The 18,128-nt window shown below is 38.4% G+C and overlaps 1 protein-coding gene across 1 annotated transcript; it reads left to right on the top strand.

Moving 5' to 3' along the window:
- The first annotated feature begins 6,390 nt into the window (after positions 1-6,390).
- Positions 6,391-8,898, top strand: LOC129884271 (uncharacterized). Its single transcript, XM_055958594.1, has 5 exons — positions 6,391-6,506; positions 6,632-6,776; positions 7,047-7,191; positions 8,126-8,441; positions 8,547-8,898. Exons 1-5 carry the CDS (start codon positions 6,391-6,393, stop codon positions 8,896-8,898), a joined length of 1,074 nt encoding a protein of 357 aa, XP_055814569.1.
- Positions 8,899-18,128: the final 9,230 nt, after the last annotated feature.

Below are 18,128 nucleotides of genomic sequence, written 5' to 3'. Positions count from 1 at the left end.
ACGGAATTTTCCAACTGTTGCATCGTAAAAAGAAGTAGGTGTTTAGCAGGGAAGAAGACCCTGACCTCACGGATTTTAACTGACACAACTCTTCAGCTTGTACAGTATCTATAGACAATAGAAGAAAAACCATATATTGGAGACAAAAGATAAAGTATATTTCGATCAATGGCCTTGTCACGGCAATGGCTACTTCCCTTAGTAATATAGACATATAGTTTGGATAACTTCAAAATGACATATAAGCACACATAAAACATCCCAGAAGGTTTGTTTCTTATAAGTATCCTAAATAATTAATGGAAAAAATAGTTACTTGATGACCAAAGTTAAAGAGTGTGTTGTAGCAATAACAACAGTGCAATTACGGGAGGCAATGTAATTTTAGTTTTATGACGTGATACAAATTCATTAAGTAGGCACAATAATTAAATAAAAGAAAATAGTTAATTTAGACGAAATAGGGGAGAAAAAAGGCATCACCAAGTACTGATAATAATGATGTTCTTTTCCTCTGGTTACAGAGAAAGATGTTTCTCTTCACGATGTGATCGAATCTGAAAGAAAGTGAAACAGAACAAGCTAAATCTTGAAATATTAATGAGGGAATGTAATGAAAACACAATCAACATTGTTTTCCATGTTTAAAAAATGAAGGGTGCAAAAAGTGTGAAATATCATATTTGAAGGAATATGTTTTTTAGTTCCTGCACGAAATTTAGAAAAGGAAAAAAATTCAGGGTGTTTTTGTTGTTAACCATAGTGATGACGTGGAGGACAGTAGGGCTAATCCGGAAGATAACAGTAATTTTATTCACCCTAGAAAAGTAACAGAGTAAAATACCATCTAAAAGATTAATTGGCTCTGTCTAACAGAACGTGCTGGGAAGTGTGTGCTATATATGTGTCAACTAGAGAGATGCCTGATATAAGTTACTATCCCAAGGCATAGTTAGGATAGGTTGTTGTTGCGTTGTATTTCAGTTTCTCATCTATATTTTCTTCTGTATTTTTCTTGTCATCTCTTCTTTGTTTCTTTTTGTTCCTTTACTATTTTACTACATATTTTCAATTGTTGTAACCCTGTTCAGTAACTAATATAGTGATCAGTTGGATGTTATTATGTTTGTTCTATTGGTGCTTTTAACCAGAGGTCTTTTAATGGAGGACCAACAATGACTCAAGGCTTTCGTTGATGGATCTGTGAGGGAAGCAACAACTTCCTTCAAGAAGGAATCAACTGAATTTCGTGCAATGTTACTGATGGCAGTGGGAATAAAAGTTCATGACCCACCAATGGCAATAGCACGAAAGGATAACCCTCCGACGGCACCCACTCTCTAGCATAGGCTAGCGGAGATGGAATTTGGATGATTTCGCGGAGAGCATCTTGATGCTTGGATATTCCAAGCAGAGAGTTACTTTGATTTTTATGGAATTGAAGATACAGAGAAACTCACAATGGTATCGTTCTATCTCGATGGAGATGCACTAGAGTGGTATCGATGGTTGCTTCGGAACAAATAATTGATTAGATTTTGCAGAGAAAGCAAGGGTTTGTTTCAAGCCAAAAGGTCTTTAATCTGGTAAAGGACATCTGGCGAAACTCAGGAAAGTAACCATAGTATCGGAGTTACAAAGTCGTTTTGAAGCCATAGCCAATGATACAAATGATATTTCAGATGGGTTGATGGTAAGGCTTTTTGTTTTTGGGCTTAGAGAAGACATTAAAAACTAAGTTCTCAGCCATAAGCTTAAACCTTATGATGACACACTGTTAAAATTGACAAGATTCTAGATAGTCTTAATGTAGCAACTTGGTAGGTGAAAGTTTGGTAAACTTGATAGGTGAAAGTTTGATAAACTTTGACATCTTGACAAAATGTGATGTCATGAATGACATCAAGAGCAAGAATTTATTCATAAAAATAGATAGCATGCATAAAAGAATATGGAAGCAACTCGATAGAGCTATGGTGTCCGATAATTGGTTAGCCGCTATGCCTCACACTTCAGTCACCCATCTTCCCTCTACTGGTTCTGACCATAACCCTTTACTAATAGAGATGAATGCTAGGCAGGATTCCGCTATTAAATATTTTAAATTCTTGAATTGTTGGGTGGATAACCCTACTTTTCTCGAAACTGTAGAGTCCTGTTGGGACAGACCCCTGACTGGGAATCCAATGTGGTCCTTCCACCAAAAAATGAAAAGGCTTTCCTCCACCCTTAGCAAATGGTCACGAGTGGAATTTGGCGACATTTTTGCCAAGGTTAAGGAATATGAAGAATTGGTGAAAAGTGCCGAAGAAAATATGTTAGTGTCCAATAATGAAGAGAACAGGATGCAATTGCATGCTCTCAATGCCGAATACATCAGATTTCTTAAAATTGAAGAGAACATTCTCAAACAAAAAACTCAACTACATTGGTTCAAGGATGGAGATGCTAACACCAAGTATTTCCATGCTTTAATCCGTGGTAGGAGAAGGAGATTGTTCATTCACAAGGTTACCAACGAAGAAGGGGATTGGATTCAAGGCGACGAACACATTGCTAGAGCAGCATGCGATCATTTTCAGAAAATATTCACAAGTGATGAATCTCGGATTCCGGAGAACATCTTGAATTACGTTCCTAGAATGATCACAGATGCTCAGAATGAAAGCCTTCAAGCCACGCCTACCATTGAAGAGTTGAAACAGGTAGTCTTCTCTATGAATCCTAACTCTGCAGCTGGTCCGGACGGTATGAATGGAAAATTCTTCCAAGCTTGCTGGGAGATTATTTCGGAGGACCTACTAGCAATGGTTACTTCTTTCTTCGGAGGGTATGCTATGCCTAAGTTCTTTTCTCATGCTTGTTTGGTCTTGCTCCCAAAGGTAGATCACCCCAACACACTCTCTGACTATAGACCCATTAGTCTCAGTAACTTCACCAATAAGATCATATCAAAACTCATTTGCCTCAGGCTTGCTCCAATTCTCCCCGGTCTTATTTCTCTCAATCAGTCCGGGTTTGTAAAAGGAAGAAGCATCTCCAAAAATATCATGCTAGCACAGGAGATTATCCACGATATTCGAAAGCCTGTTATTGGCGAAAATATGGTTATCAAGTTAGACATGGCCAAAGCATATGATAGAGTCTCCTGGTCCTATACTTGTCTAGTACTGAGAAGGATGGGCTTCGGTGAGACCTTTATTGATATGATTTGGCGAATCATGTCTAACAATTGGTACTCCGTTATCGTTAATGGGTCTAGACATGGTTTTTTCCACTCCACCAGAGGGCTCAAACAAGGTGATCCTCTTTCTCCCGCCTTATTCATTTTGGGAGCGGAGGTGCTGTCCAGAATGTTGAATAGTCTTCATAATTACCACTTCTACCGTGGTTTTCATATGGAGAAAAGAGGCCCACAGATTAATCATTTGAGTTTTGCGGATGATGTTATCATCTTTTCCTCCGGAAGGAAGGAAATTCTCCAGATTATTATGAAGACCTTGACTCTGTATGAAAAGACATCAGGGCAGCTTATAAACAAGAATAAGAGCCACTTCATGATGCATCCCAATGCACTCCAAGACAATGTGGAAACGGTGAAACAGGTTACGGATTTCACTCAGAAGCATAGTCCCATCACCTACTTAGGATGCCCTCTGTACATTGGCAGGCAGAGAGTCATGTACTACACGGACATGGTCTCTAAGGTTGTCAACAGAATTAGAGGGTGGCACTCCAAAATCCTCAGCTACGGCGGTAGAGCTACACTCGTGAAATACGTACTTCAGTCGCTCCCAATTCACCTTCTTTTAGCCATTACTCCCCCCCGTACTACTCTCAAACAGATTGAGAGAGTCACTGCTGATTTTTTCTGGGGGTGGAAGGATAACACGAAAAAATACCATTGGGCTTCATGGAAGAAACTTTGTTACCCTTATGACGAAGGAGGTATTGGGTTGAGGAGAACTACAGATGTGTGCAAATCTCTCCAGTTAAAGCAATGGTGGATCTTTAGAGCTAAACCAACATTGTGGGGTGATTTTCTTAGAGCCAAATACTGTCAAAGAGCGAATCCCATCATCAAAAAATTCCATACTGGCCAGTCGCTTGTGTGGAAACACATGATGCACAACAAACACATTGCCGAACCTCACATTCAATGGAGGCTTCACTCGGGTTCGTGCTATTTTTAGTGGGACGATTGGCTAGGTATCGGATCCTTAGCCAACTATAGGCAGGAGTTGGGAAGAGCAAACAATGCAAGGGTGGCTGATTTTCGTATAGATGGCCAATGGAACATCGATATGCTAAATCAGTTGGCACCAGCGCAGCTCGTTCCTCTCATTACTTCTTCCACACTTCAGCTGCAAGGAAACACACTGGATCAGGCCATTTGGAAGCTGAATACCAATGGGAACTTCACATGTTCCTCGGCATGGCAGCTTGTGAGGGAACACCGGACCAAGACACTTTCCGACCATTACACTTGGCACAAAAACATCCCCTTTAAATGCTTTTTTTGTTGTGGAGGGCTTTTAGAGGCAAGCTGCCAACAGAGAAAAAGATCACTGCATTTGGCTATGTTTCCACACCATGCTATGGCTGCCACAGTCCAGGTCCGGACACCATAGAGCACATTTTCAGCACTGGCCATTTCGCTAGGAATATTTGGCACTACTTCTCAAATTCCCTAGGAATAAGGCATGAAGCCACACCCCTCAAACCTCTTGTTATGAGCTGGTGGCTTCGCAAGTACCGCACATAAGCTCACAAACTTATCCTCCATTCCACCCCAATATTTATATGTTGGAATTTGTGGAAGAATAGGTGCGCGAGCAAATACGGGGGGAAGAGTTCTAGCTTGGCGAGAGTGAAATTTGCAGTTTTCAAGGACATCTCAAATCTTCTTAGAGTCGCGTACCCCTATATCCATTGGCCCTCGAACTGGATCCACACCATCTCCTACATAGATAAGTGTACTCATGAGATAAAGATCACCCAAGTCTCATGGATTAAGCCACAACTCGATTTCGTCAAGCTGAACACTGACGGCAGCGCGTTGGGTAATCCGGGGGCAATTGGGGGGGTGGCATCTTAAGAGATCACATGGGTAAATTCATCTTCGCCTATGCCATACCGTTAGGGGAGGGAACCAATAATCAAGCTGAACTAGAGGCGGCAGTTTATGGGCTTAAATGGTGCATTCAACAGGGTTTTCAGCACGTTATCTTAGAAGTTGACTCGGAGTTGCTCACTAAATGGATCAATCATCAGACTAAACCTCCGTGGAGCCTTCACCAGGTAACTCAGGACCTTGTTGGTATTTCCAAATTATTTGTTCGCTTTTCTTGCAGGCATGTATACAGGGAGGCAAACTTCACTGCGGATGCTCTCTCCAAGCACAGTCACACTCTTACCACTCCAGGCCACTACACCACCCTCCAGCAGCTACCTCGTGGTACTCGAGGTTACTACATGCTAGATAGAGTCGGTCTGCCCAACTTCAGATAGAGGAAGACCAAACGGATTAAAAAGCCTCCATGATCTACTATTTAGTGTTGCATCCTTGGATTGAGAACCCAATTGCAGTGTTTGTGATTTTCCATGTTATATCTTAGCCATGTTATTTGATGTTCATCGTCTATGCTAATTTTGTTGTATATATAGCATTTATGAGGATTCATCCCCATTTTTATTTAGATTTTTCCTTTATTTTATGTAAAGGGAGAGTCTCCCTTATTTATGCTTTCCTAGTTTCTTTGTATCGAGAGGAGTCATTTCCTTTAGGTGCATAGTTTTTAGGTTTTCTTTTCATGTGCTTGTATCGGGGATGAGTTGGCTTCCCTTAGTAGGATGGTCGGCTTATGAACCACCATAGGATTGGAGGTTAGGTCTATGTCCCCCTCCGTGTATTTTTCTGTTTTTATGTATAATACAGCTTGGGGGTGAGCGGCTCAACCCCTGGCCGCGCATGAGAGGTGGGAGCCTCGTGTAAAGTCTGTTCCCATAAAAAAAAATAAAAAAAATAAAACACGTCAAAAACATTTCTCTCTTGTCTTCTCATATTCTAAAACATTTGCAAAATACATTAGAAGAGTAGAGAATTGATAGTTGTATTTGGGATCTCTCCCCTTTGTTTGTTAATATAAAGACAATTGTTCTTTGGTGGACGTAGGATCATTTTGATCCGAACCACATTAAATATTATTGTTCTTCCTTGTTTTTTATATTTTCACATTTCCGCTAACAATTGGTATCAGAGCCAAGATTATTGTTTGAGTATGTTCCATGGTTGCAGCACAGTCTGCACTTCCACATTAGAAAAGAATTACTTTGGTTTTTTGTATTTTCAAATACTTTGTAGTCGGTTACAACAAGGATGTTGTTACAATGGCGTCTTCATTTAAGATGGAGTCATGTACTTTGTTGCAAGACCATCTAGATGCATTCAATAAACTTGTGATGGATTTACATATTGCGGAATTAAGAAGGATGAGAAGACGCTTGTATGTGCTTTGCTATTTTCATTGACTTCAAAATATCGTAATATTGAGATTTCAATGATATATAGCAAGGCGCCTATTACTCTGGAGCAAGTGCGGCAAACACTTAACTCTTGTGATGTGTGAAGGCATTTTGAAGGAGAAAAAGATGATGAAACTAGTGGACTCTTTATAAGAGGTCATACTAGCCAACAGGGAAGGAGCAAAGCAAAGCACAGATCAAAATCTCTTGTAAATAAGAAGAATGCGAAGTGTTGGGGCTGTCACAAGAAGGTACACTTTGAACGAGATTGTCATATGTCAAAGTCCAAATAAAAGCCGAGTGCATCCATTATTGAGCAGGTACATAATTATGATGATGAATATGTACTAACAACATTATGCAATAGTGGAGTCTATGACAACAAATGGGTGTTAGACTCTGGTTGTACTCTACATATGACATTCTGAAGAGATTGGTTCAGCAGCTATAAGAAAAGTGGAGGAACTGTAGTAATGGGCAATAATGCATCTTGTAAAATAGTTGACATTAGTTCAATTTAGGTTCGCTACCATGATGGAAACATGAGGACTATTACAGAAGTCCATCATGTTCCTGATCTAAAGAAGAATTTAATACCATTAGGTACTTTAGATAATCAAGGCTACAAGTATATGAGCGAGAGAGGTACAATGAAGGTTGCTAAAGGTTCTTTAGTCGTGTTGAAGGCCAAGCTAGAGGATGGCCTCTACACACTAGCAGGAAGCACCATTGTTGGCTCATTAATGCATCTATAGTGCAGTAGTTATCTGATGATGACAAGGCAAGATTATGGAACATGAGACTAGGCCATATGAGCGCACGAGGACTGGAGATGTTGAGCAAACACACCCTTTTGAACAGTGAGAAGATCACCATACTTGAATTTTGTGAGAATTGCATCATAGGAAAGTAGAAGAAGGTCAGTTTTAGCACTGGCAAGCATAAGACGGGAGGAGTTCTAGAATATATCCATTCAGATTTATGGGGGCCCTCTCACTTCCATCGAAGGGAGAAAAGAGGTATTTTCTCGCATTCATTAACAATTTTTCACGAAAGGTTTGGGTGCATTTTTTAAAGGCAAAAAGTGTTGTTTTTGAAGCATTTAAAAAATTAAAGATTTTGGTTGAGAATCAAATAGAGAGAAAAATCAAGTATCTTCGCACAGATAATGACTTGGAGTTTTGTAGTGAAGAGTTTAATAATTTCTGCAAGGTTCTTGGGATCACAAGACATAAGACGGTCAGGCACACACCATAACACAATGGAATTGCTGAGAAAATGAACAGAACTCTTCTTAAGAAGGCTTGTTGTATGCTCTTACAAGCCAAAATGTCCAAAGTGTTTTGGGCTGAAGCAGTTCATACTACTTCTCATAATGTCAATCGATCTCCAACATCAATGATTGACTTTAAGAGTCTAAATGAGGTATGGTCAGGTGAACCCTCTAACTATTCATACCTGCGAATATTTGGGTGTCCGACTTATTATCATGTTAATGAAGGAAAGCTAGAACCAAGGGCTAAAAAGGCTATATTCGTAGGGTATGTAGATGGAGTTAAAGGGTACAAACTTTGGTGTTTATCTTTACTTAATTTTTTAGTTAGTAGAGATGTTACCTTTGATAAATCCTCTATACTTGATCCTCGTAAAGTTTCTGTGGAGTTATCAAGAAATAAGAACAACGAGCAGATGGAGCTACCGGTGGAGCATACCAAGGAAAAAGATCAAGATACTCAAGTTAATGAGTCAAAAGATGCAGATCTTGAAGAACATACTGTCAATAAACCATACACAATTACAAAAAAAGGGGACAAAAGGCAAATATGGAAACCAGAACATCTTATAGACCAAGCAAATATGATTGTATACGCATTTGTAGTTGCAGAAGAAGAGATTAAAGACTTCAAGCCCTCTTCGTATATTGAAGCAACTTCTTGCAAATATGCTGCACAATGAAGGTTAGCCATGATGGAAGAGATGTAGTCTTTTCACAAAAATGAGACATGGTTCTTCGTCGAAAGGCCAAAGGGGAAGAAGACAGTTGGATGCAAATGGATCTATAGAAAGAAAAAAGGTATTCCAGAAGTGAAAGATGAGAAAGAAGGTATTCCAGAAGTGGAAGATGCCAGGTTCAAGAAGATATTGGTTGCAAAGGGTTTTAGTAATAAGGAGGGAATTGACTATAATGAGATCTTCTCTCTAGTCGTGAAATATAGCTCAATTCGCGTGCTACTAGCATTGGTTGAACAATTTGATTTGGAGCTTCAACAGTTTGATGTCAAAACTGCTTTCTTACACAGTGATCTAGAAGAGACAAGCTATATGGAACAGCCAAATGAAGAAGTCTTTGTATGGTTTGAAATAATCTTCTAGACAGTGGTACAAAAGGTTTGATGCATTCATGACTACACATGGATTCTCGAGGAGTGCATTTGATAGCTGTGTGTATCATAAGAAAATGTCTAGTAAGTCTATGATTTATCTACTGTTGTATATTGATAATATGCTTATAGCTGCTAACAACATCACAAAGATAAATATTTTGAAGAAACTGTTGAGCAAGGAATTTGACATGAATCATTTGGGAGCTGCAAAGAAAATTCTTAGAATGGAGATTTCAAGAGAAGATGTTGTTTTTCATTTTTCTCAAAAAAGGTACATCAAAATGGTTCTTGAGAGATTTAATATGTAGATGAGAAAGCCTGTAAGTATATCGTTAGCTTCTCATTTTAATCTTTAAGAGTTACAAATGCCTCATTCTAGGGATGAGGTGGAGCATATGTCAAAAGTTACTTATGCTAGCGCAGTTGGTAGTATTATTTATGCCATGGTGTGCATACGTCTAGATATTGCTCAATCTGTAAGTGTGGTTAGTAGATACATGGCCAATTCAGGAAAAAGGCATTGGGAAGTTATTGAGTGGATATTGAGATATCTCAAAGGAGCTTATGATGTTGGCCTAACCTTTCAAAAAAGTTAAGGTAATTCAGTTCTTGGTTATGTGGATTCTGACTATGCAGGGAATCTTGATAGAAAAGGTCCACAACTGGATACATCTTTACTCTCGTTGGCAGTGCCGTTAGTTGGAAATTAACTTTACAATCGACTGTTGCTTTGTCAACAACAGAGGTAGAATATATGGCAGCAACAGAGGCAGTGAAAGAAGCTATCTGGTTGAAAGGTTTGGTTGCAGAATTGAGTTTGGTTCAGTTGGAATCAACTCTAAGATGTGATAGTCAAAGTGCTATTCATTTGATTAAAAATCAAAAATTTCATGAGCGCACCAAACATATTAATGTTAGATTTCATTTCATTTGAGATGTCCTTGAAGAGGGAACTATCAAGGTCGAAAAGGTTATTACAGACGATAACGTTGCAGACATGCTGACCAAGATAGTCCCGCTTGCCAAGTTTGCACACTACAAGGACTTGGCGGGAGTATGTATCAACTTATGCAAACTCTGGGAGAACAACTGCTAGGTGGAGCTAGCATGTTCAATAAAGATTTGATTCTTCTTGTTTCTTACAACAGAATTGCCTAGTAAGCTTAGAAGTTTTGGCCGGAGTTGTTCATACGCATGCTCGAAATGCAAACCATGGTGGAGATTGAAAGAATAGACGTTGAAGACACAATCAAAAGTGGCTGAAAGAAAGTTGAAAATGGAGAATTTTGCTAGGGGGGAGATTTGTTAAAATTGACAAGATTTTAGATAGTCTTAATGTAGAAACTTGGTAGGTGAAAGTTAGGTGAAAGTTTGGTAAACTTGGTAGGTGAAAGTTTGGTAAACTTTAACATCTTGAAAAAATGTGATATCATGGATGACATCAATAGCAAGAATTTATTCCTATAAATAGGTAGCTCTTGATTCATTTGAAACACACCTCAAAAATATTTCTCTCTTGTCTTCTAATATTCTAAGGCACTCGCAAAATACATTAGAAGAGTAGAGAATTGATATAGCAATTCTCTTAGTTGTATTTGAGATCTCTCTCCTTTCTTTGTTAATATAAAGACAATTGTTCTCTACTAGATGTAGGATCATTCTGATCTGAACTATGTTAAATATTGTTGTTCTTCCTTGTTCTTTATATTTTCACATTTCTGCTAACCCACACATAAATGGGTACATATACATGAGCGTCGGATCTAGGCATAAAAAGGCCAAAATCGAAGAACTTTTGGTAACAGAGGGGCGACTCTTTTCCCTAGCCCTAATCAGCATTCCTCAACCTTGTTCGTTCTAAGAAGGATGGCAACTTCCACTTTGAACCGCCTACCACTCAAACATCTTCCTTAGTCGGAGATATTGTGAGGAAAAATACATTGCAAGACACAAGTGTAAGTCTCCACCTTAGCTACGTATTCTAACTAACGGCTTGGATAATCAACCCGACTTACCAGAGCCATTTATCTCTGTTGACCTATTAGCCGAAGAGCTACAAGTTCTAAAGGTCCAAGAGCAGTCTTTTATTTCCTATCATACCTTAGCGGGTGGTCATTCATCATCGACATTAATATTTCTCGGGCACATAAATGGATCTCTGGTCCAAATATTGTTGGACGGAGTAAGTAATCATAATTTTGTACAGACACAAGTAGCCAACGTTTTTCAGCTTCCAGTGGACTTCACTCTCAATTTCTCAGTGATTGTCGGTAGAAGTCAATGACTCTGTTGTGAAGTTGTATGATAGGTTACTCTAATGGTTCAAGGATATGCTTTCACACTTGATTTATATTTGCGTCCTATGCATGGTGCATACATAGTTCTTGGGGCTGCGTGCATTATTCTTGGGGCTGCATGGCTCTCTACTCTAGGAAGGGTGATGCAAGATTATGCTTAGTGTTTGTTTCAATTCATTTCAGAAGGGAAAACTATATGTTGGAAAGGGGATATTCCAAAAACTGCAACACCAATCCAAATGCACAACCTTCGTAGGTACATCACATCTGATGTAGTTTCTTCATATTATTGCTTACAAGTGGTGCAAAATGAAGTCTCGACTGAGAAAGTCACTAATCCAGACTTGGTCCCTATTTTAGATGAGTTTTCCAATGTTTTCTTTAAATCACAAGGATTGCCACCATCACGGTGACAAGACCATGTGATTCACTTAAATCTAGGACTAAACCAGTTAATGTCAAGCCATATTGCTAAATCCTTGCTTCCAAAAACAAGTTATGGAACAGTTGGTTGCAGTGATGCTTAGGGATGGGGTTATCAGGCGTAGCAAGAGACCATTCTCTTCTCCAGTATTGTTAGTTCGAAAAAAAGATGGTACGTGGAGATTTTGTATGGATTATAGGGCTCTCAATGCTATTACTGTGAGGGATAGGTTTCCTATTCCTACCACTGATGAGCTATTCGATGAGTTGAACGGTGCAATTTATTTTTCAAACCTTGACTTACTATCTGGATACCATTAGATAAGTGTCAGAACTTAAGATGTAGCCAAAATAACATTTCGAACACATGATGGGCAGTGGCGGAGCCAAGATTTTCACTAAGGGGGTTCAATATTGAGGAAATAGACACACAAGCTAATCGAAGGGAATATATCTACTATCTATACGTAAAATTATTATTTTAACCATGTATAAATTGTATAATTTTCTGCCAAAGGGAGATCAGATGAAACCCTTGACCATAAGGTGGTTCCGCCCCTAATGATGGGCACTACAAATTTTTAGTGATGCCATTTAGGTTATCCAACACTCTATCTACATTCCAGGCCACCATGAATGAGATATTCAGACCTTATATCCGACGGTTTGTGTTGGTAATTTTTTATGATGTTTTGATCTATAGCCCCAACTAGAAGGATCACCTTATCCACTTACGATCAGTGCTTGAATTACTTCGACAACATCAATTGGTGGCCAAGAGGGGCAATGTTTATTTGGTCAGCCTTTAGTAGAGTACTTGGGATGTGTGATATCTCAGCAGGGCCTAAGTGTGGATTCAAGCAAAATCATAACTATCCAATAGTGGCCTCCGCCCAAGAATGTTAAGGAAGTACGTAGTTTCCTAGGTCTTTCTGGCTATTACCACCACTTCATTCATCATTATGCTTCTATAGAAGAACCCCTCATTGATTTTCTGCGCAAGGAACCATTTATGTGGAATACTTCTACCCAGGCTGCCTTTGAGACTTTAAAGGCTAAACTTAGCACAACCCTTCTACTAGTACTGCCAGATTTTTCCCAAGAGTTTCAACTAGAAACCGATGCATCTGGGCGAGGTATAAGGGATGTCTTGTCTCAAAAGGGGCACCTAATAGCTTATTTTAGCCAGAATTTGAGCACGCGCATGCAGGGAGCACCCACGTATCGCAGAGAGATGTTTGCCATTACTCAAGCTGTGTGTAAATGGTGACAATACTTATTGGGACGCAGGTTCACCATATCCACTTATAAATAATCACTCTGAAACCTGACTAATCAAACTATATAAATGCCAGAACAACAGAAGTGGCTTAGCAAGTTGGTGGGGTACGACTTTAAATTATCTATCGCCCAAGGAAATTTAATCAAGTTGCTGACGCCCTTTCTCGTCCTTCTGATAATTTCTTACTGGCTATTTCTTTTCGAAGTTTTGAGCTTGAGAAGGAACTTAAATCTCTCAATCAATCACACCCCGAACTGCTTGATATCCAGAAGCAATTAGACGATCAATCTGCCACCTACTTGGGCTATGTATTTCTTGATGGCCTCTTAGTTTTTAGGGGACGATTGGTCATTCCCTTTGATTACCCCCTCTGTTATCACTTGTTACATGAGTTTCATGACACTGCAATTGGGGGTCATGCGGGGGTGGCTCGTGCATATCGCAGATCAGCCTCAAATTTTTACTAGCAGCAAAAGAGGCATGATATCCATAATTTTGTTGTTTTCAGTCAAACATGTCAAGAAATAAAAGAAATTCACCACCACCCGACTGGATTGTTGCAGCCCTTGCCAATCCCTGATTTGGTATTTGAAGACATTGCAATGGATTTCATCATGTGTTTACCTAGCTCAAAGGGAAAATCTACTATCATGACAGTGGTTGATTGTTTAACGAAGTATGGTCACTTCATTCCCTTACCGTTCACTTTTTCGACAGAATTTGTTGCTGAAAACTGTGGTGGGAATTATTCATCTTCATGGACACCCAAGAACCATAGTCACTGATCATGATCCTCGGTTCTTGCACACCTTCTGGCAGGAAATCAATTGTTTGCAGGGCACTTCTTTGTCAATGATTACTGCCTACCATCCACAATCTAATGGGCAGTCTGAGGCCCTTATTAAATGCGTGAACAATATCTTCGTTGCTATGTCGCTGATTCTCCACACCATTGGGTTTCCATATTTCCCAGGGTCGAGTATTGGTACAATGCCTCGCTCCAAACTTCGGCAGGTATGACTCCCTTTCAGGCTCTTTACGGGAGAGAACCTCCTATGAAAACTCACTATATCAGGGGTAGCAGTCCTAGCGAGCTGGTGGAAAATGATTTTCTGGATAAAGATGAATTTTTTGTTCTATTAAAGCTCAATTTGAACAAGGCATAGGCTTGCATGAAGAAGTTTGCTGATAAACATCATTCTGAGCTTGAGTTCACTATGGGGGACTGGTTGTTTGTCAAACTTAAGCCATATCGTCAAAACACTGTGCACCTGTTGGGATAATGTACTGGTTCTCTTTTGAATATTATGTTTAGTTGGGATAGGTTGTTGTTGCGTTGTATTTCGGTTTCTCTTCTATATTTTTCTTTTGTATTTCTCTTCTCATCTCTTCTCTCTTTCTTCTTGTTCCTTTACTATTTTACTATTAGATTTTTAAACTTATAAGAAAAAATAAAGTTCAACTGAACTTCCTTTCATTCATATACAATATTACAAAAGGCTTAGACACATATAACTCTATAAGCTTTTCAAAAGTAAGTAGAGTCCATACATATCCAACCACTATTGACTTTCTTACAAAACATATTCCATAAAACAAGGGCAACCTTTCCTTTACAAACTAAACATAATATTCAAAAGAGAACTATTAGACTAAAGACTATCTAGAAAAATCTCATTTTCTAACACTCCTCCTTGAGATTTTTCTTGGATACACTCAGCTTATCCCTTAGAACTTCAAATTTTCCCTTAGGAAGAGCCTTGGTCATGATGTCTACAATCTGCTTATCTGAGCTGCAATGAACAAGTTTAACCTCTCCATCTTTCTCTGCTTGCCTGATAGCGTGAAACTTCACATTTATATGCTTGCTACGACCATGTTGCACTGGATTTTTGGCCATAGATATTGTTGACTTGTTGTCAACCTTAATGACAGTAGCTTCAATGTCATTTTTCTCCAGATCATATAGAATCCTTCTTAACCATAGAACTTGATTAGTTGCACCAGCAGCGGCGATGTATTCAACTTCTATAGAAGATTGAGCTACCACATCTTGCTTCTTTGAATTCCATGAGAACATGTCTGAACCTAGTGTAAAAGCATATCCAGAAGTACTTTTCATTTCATCAATGCTTCCTACCCAATCACTATCTGAATAACCCATCAATTTTCCTTGCTCTTCCTTTTTAAACCAAATACCAAAATGAACAGTTCCCTTGATATACCTCAACGTTCGCTTAGCGACACCAAAATGAACTTGACTCGGAGCATGCATAAATCTCGATAGAAGACTTTATGCGAACATGAGATCAAGTCTTATTGCTGTCAAATACAACAAACTACCTATTAGACTTCTATAAACTGCAGGATCAGCCCTATCACCTCCTTCAAACTTCGAAATCTTTTCATTGTGAACTAGTGGGTTCGATACAGGCTTGCATCTCTCCATCTTGAATCTTTTAAGAATATCCCATGCATATTTTCTCTGTGAAATGAAGATTCCATCTGTAGCTTGATGAATCTCCATTCCCAGAAAGTAATTTATTTCACCCAAATCTGACATTTCAAACTTAGTCTCTATTTCTTGCTTGAATTGATTTATCATAGCTTCATTGCTTCCTGTTAACAGAAGATCATCAACATAGAGTGACACCAAAATCACATCTCCTCCTTTAGCCTTCTTCACATATAAAGTGGCTTCATTTTCACTTCTCTTGAAGCCACAATAAATAAGTTGAGAATCAATCTTACTGTACTAGGCTCGAGGAGCTTGCTTTAATCCATACAATGCCTTATGTAGCTTGTAGATTTAATCCTCCATTTTTGCAACTTGAAATCCTTCTGGTTAGTCGATATAAATTTCCTCCTGTAGCTGTCCATTTAAGAATGCTGATTTCACATCCAAATGATACAACTTCCAATTTTATTGAGCTGCCAAAGAAAATAGAAGCCTTATTGTATCATGTCGTGCAACTGGTGCAAATGTATCTCCATAATCCAGACCTGTAGCTTGCGCATAACCTTTCACAACAAGCATTGCCTTGTATTTATAAACTGAACCATCTAGATTACGTTTGGTTCGATAAACCTATTTCACCCTTATTACATTTCTATCTTTGGGTTTATCAACCAACTTCCAAGTGTCATTCTTCTCTATCATACCAATATCCTCCTTCATAGGTTCAATCCAAACTTCATGTCTTGATGCTTCTTGATAGCTATTTGGTTATGAGATTGCAACATTACATCTTTCATATATCTCAGAAAGGGACTTTGTTTTCAAAATGGGCGAATCAAGTGAGGATTCCCCATCTGATTCTTCATCTTTTTCCAAATTTTTATAGCCAAATGATTGGATTTTAGGAAGCGGACACAATTTTTGAAAATCTGCATTATCTTTCTCAATTTTCTCCTTATCCTAGTTCCAAAAAGCATGCTCATCAACTACAATATCTCTTCTAATGGAAATACTTTTTGTTTGCAAGCTGAAAACTCTATAACCTTTGGCTTGCGATGAATAACCAATAAAGATCCCCAATTCACCTTTCGATTCAAGTTTGCTTCTTTTGACTGAAGGAACATGAGAATAGCAAATCGAACCAAAGAGTTTTAAGTGCTTGGAAGATGGTTTTGTTCCACTCCAAGCCTCAATAGGAGTTTTTTTATCCACAACTTTAGTTGGCAACCTATTTAACAAATATACTGAAGTATAAACAGCTTCTGCCCAAAAGCTTTGCAGTAGTTTCTTTTCAAGCAGCAAACATCTAGCCATTTCAACAACAGTCCTGTTCTTCCTCTCTGAGACTCCATTTTGTTCGGGTGAATAACTTACTGTCAACTTGTGATCAATCCCCATATCTTCACAATACCTATTGAACTCATTTGAAGTGTATTCACCACCATTGTCCGATCTCAAAGACTTCAGCTTACAACCACTTTGTCTTTCAATAAAAGCTTTAAATTTCTTAAAAAATGAAAATACTTGGGACTTGTTGCTCAAAAAATACACCCAAGTCATCCTTGTTAAGTCATCAATAAAGAGAACAAAATATTTATTTTGTCCTAAAGATGATGTCTGCATAGGTCTACACACATCAGTATGAACTAGTTCAAGTTTTTCAGTTGCCCTCCAGGTAGAAATTTTAGGAAATAATTTCCTGTGTACCTTACCCATGTAACATGCCTCACAAACTTCTTTAGACAGTGAGATCTCAAGTAACTCTTTAGTCAAGTCTTTCTTATACATAGACTTTAAAGTAGCATAGTTAAAATGCCCATATCTTTTGTGCCACAACCATGACTGATCCATACTTGCAAAATTTGCACTATCAAACTTCCCATCTAAAGAAAAAGATTTATCCACCATTTTTACTTTAACAATCAAACTATCTTTAGAGTCAAAAATTGTTATATCCCGCATTTTGGTATTTTTGGATAATTCGAGAAAACCCTAGAAAATTTAAAACAAGGCCATATTTTTTTTCGTTTAGCACACAAGTTGCTTATGAAAATTTTGAAGTGGAAATATCAAGAATGGCTAGGGGCAAAAAGGGAAATTAGCAATATGGCTCATGAAAATATGGAGGAAGACTAAGGGCAAATTTGGAAATTGGAAAATAAAATTTTCATGAAGTGCAAAAAAAAATGGACTTGATCACCACTTGGGCCTAGGTGGCCATCCATAGTGATGGACAAAACCCATATGGATTTAAAAAAAAAGAAGAGAAAAAGGCCCAAAAGATGACTTATTAGTCATCTTGGTTTTTTTTATTTTCTAGAAGCTTCAAGAAAAAAAAAGAGAAAAAGAAGTAGAGAAGTCCAAAGATGACTTAGTAGTCATCTTATTTCCATTCCTAGAACTTTCAAGAAAGTTGGAGAAAGAAAGAAGGAAAAAATTAAGAGAGGAAAAATTGGCATAGCTAGGGATTTCATCCCTTGAAAACTTGTTTCAAAAATAATTTCTTCTAGTATTCCAAGCAATTTGAAGGCCCTAATCAACATAGAGTGATTGTTGGAGTAAGAAGACTATTCATTCTTGCAAGGCACAATTCTAGACAAGTTGAAGAACTAAGTGGGAAAGGTAAGGTTTCAATCTTCTTTATATGTTATGAATGGTTGATATATGCTGCAGAGTGAAGAAATGGATGAAAATTCATAAAAATATGCATGTAGTTGTGTGGCAAAATATGGGGGTGGTTTGACAAGTTATGGTGAATT

The sequence above is a fragment of the Solanum dulcamara genome, chromosome 4, assembly GCF_947179165.1.
Source record: "Solanum dulcamara chromosome 4, daSolDulc1.2, whole genome shotgun sequence".
Lineage (NCBI taxonomy): Eukaryota > Viridiplantae > Streptophyta > Magnoliopsida > Solanales > Solanaceae > Solanum > Solanum dulcamara.
Note: the sequence above shows the minus strand (reverse complement) of the source record. Positions and strands in the feature narration are given on the sequence as shown.

Bases quoted from the DNA above. Each gene is read 5' to 3' on its own strand.
- LOC129884271 (XM_055958594.1), top strand. From the start codon at position 6,391: ATGGCGTCTTCATTTAAGATGGAGTCATGTACTTTGTTGCAAGACCAT. The intron at 7,192-8,125 runs GTTCTTTAGTCG...TTAATTTTTTAG, and splicing joins TACAATGAAGGTTGCTAAAG to TTAGTAGAGATGTTACCTTT. The intron at 8,442-8,546 runs GTATATTGAAGC...CTTCGTCGAAAG, and splicing joins AAAGACTTCAAGCCCTCTTC to GCCAAAGGGGAAGAAGACAG.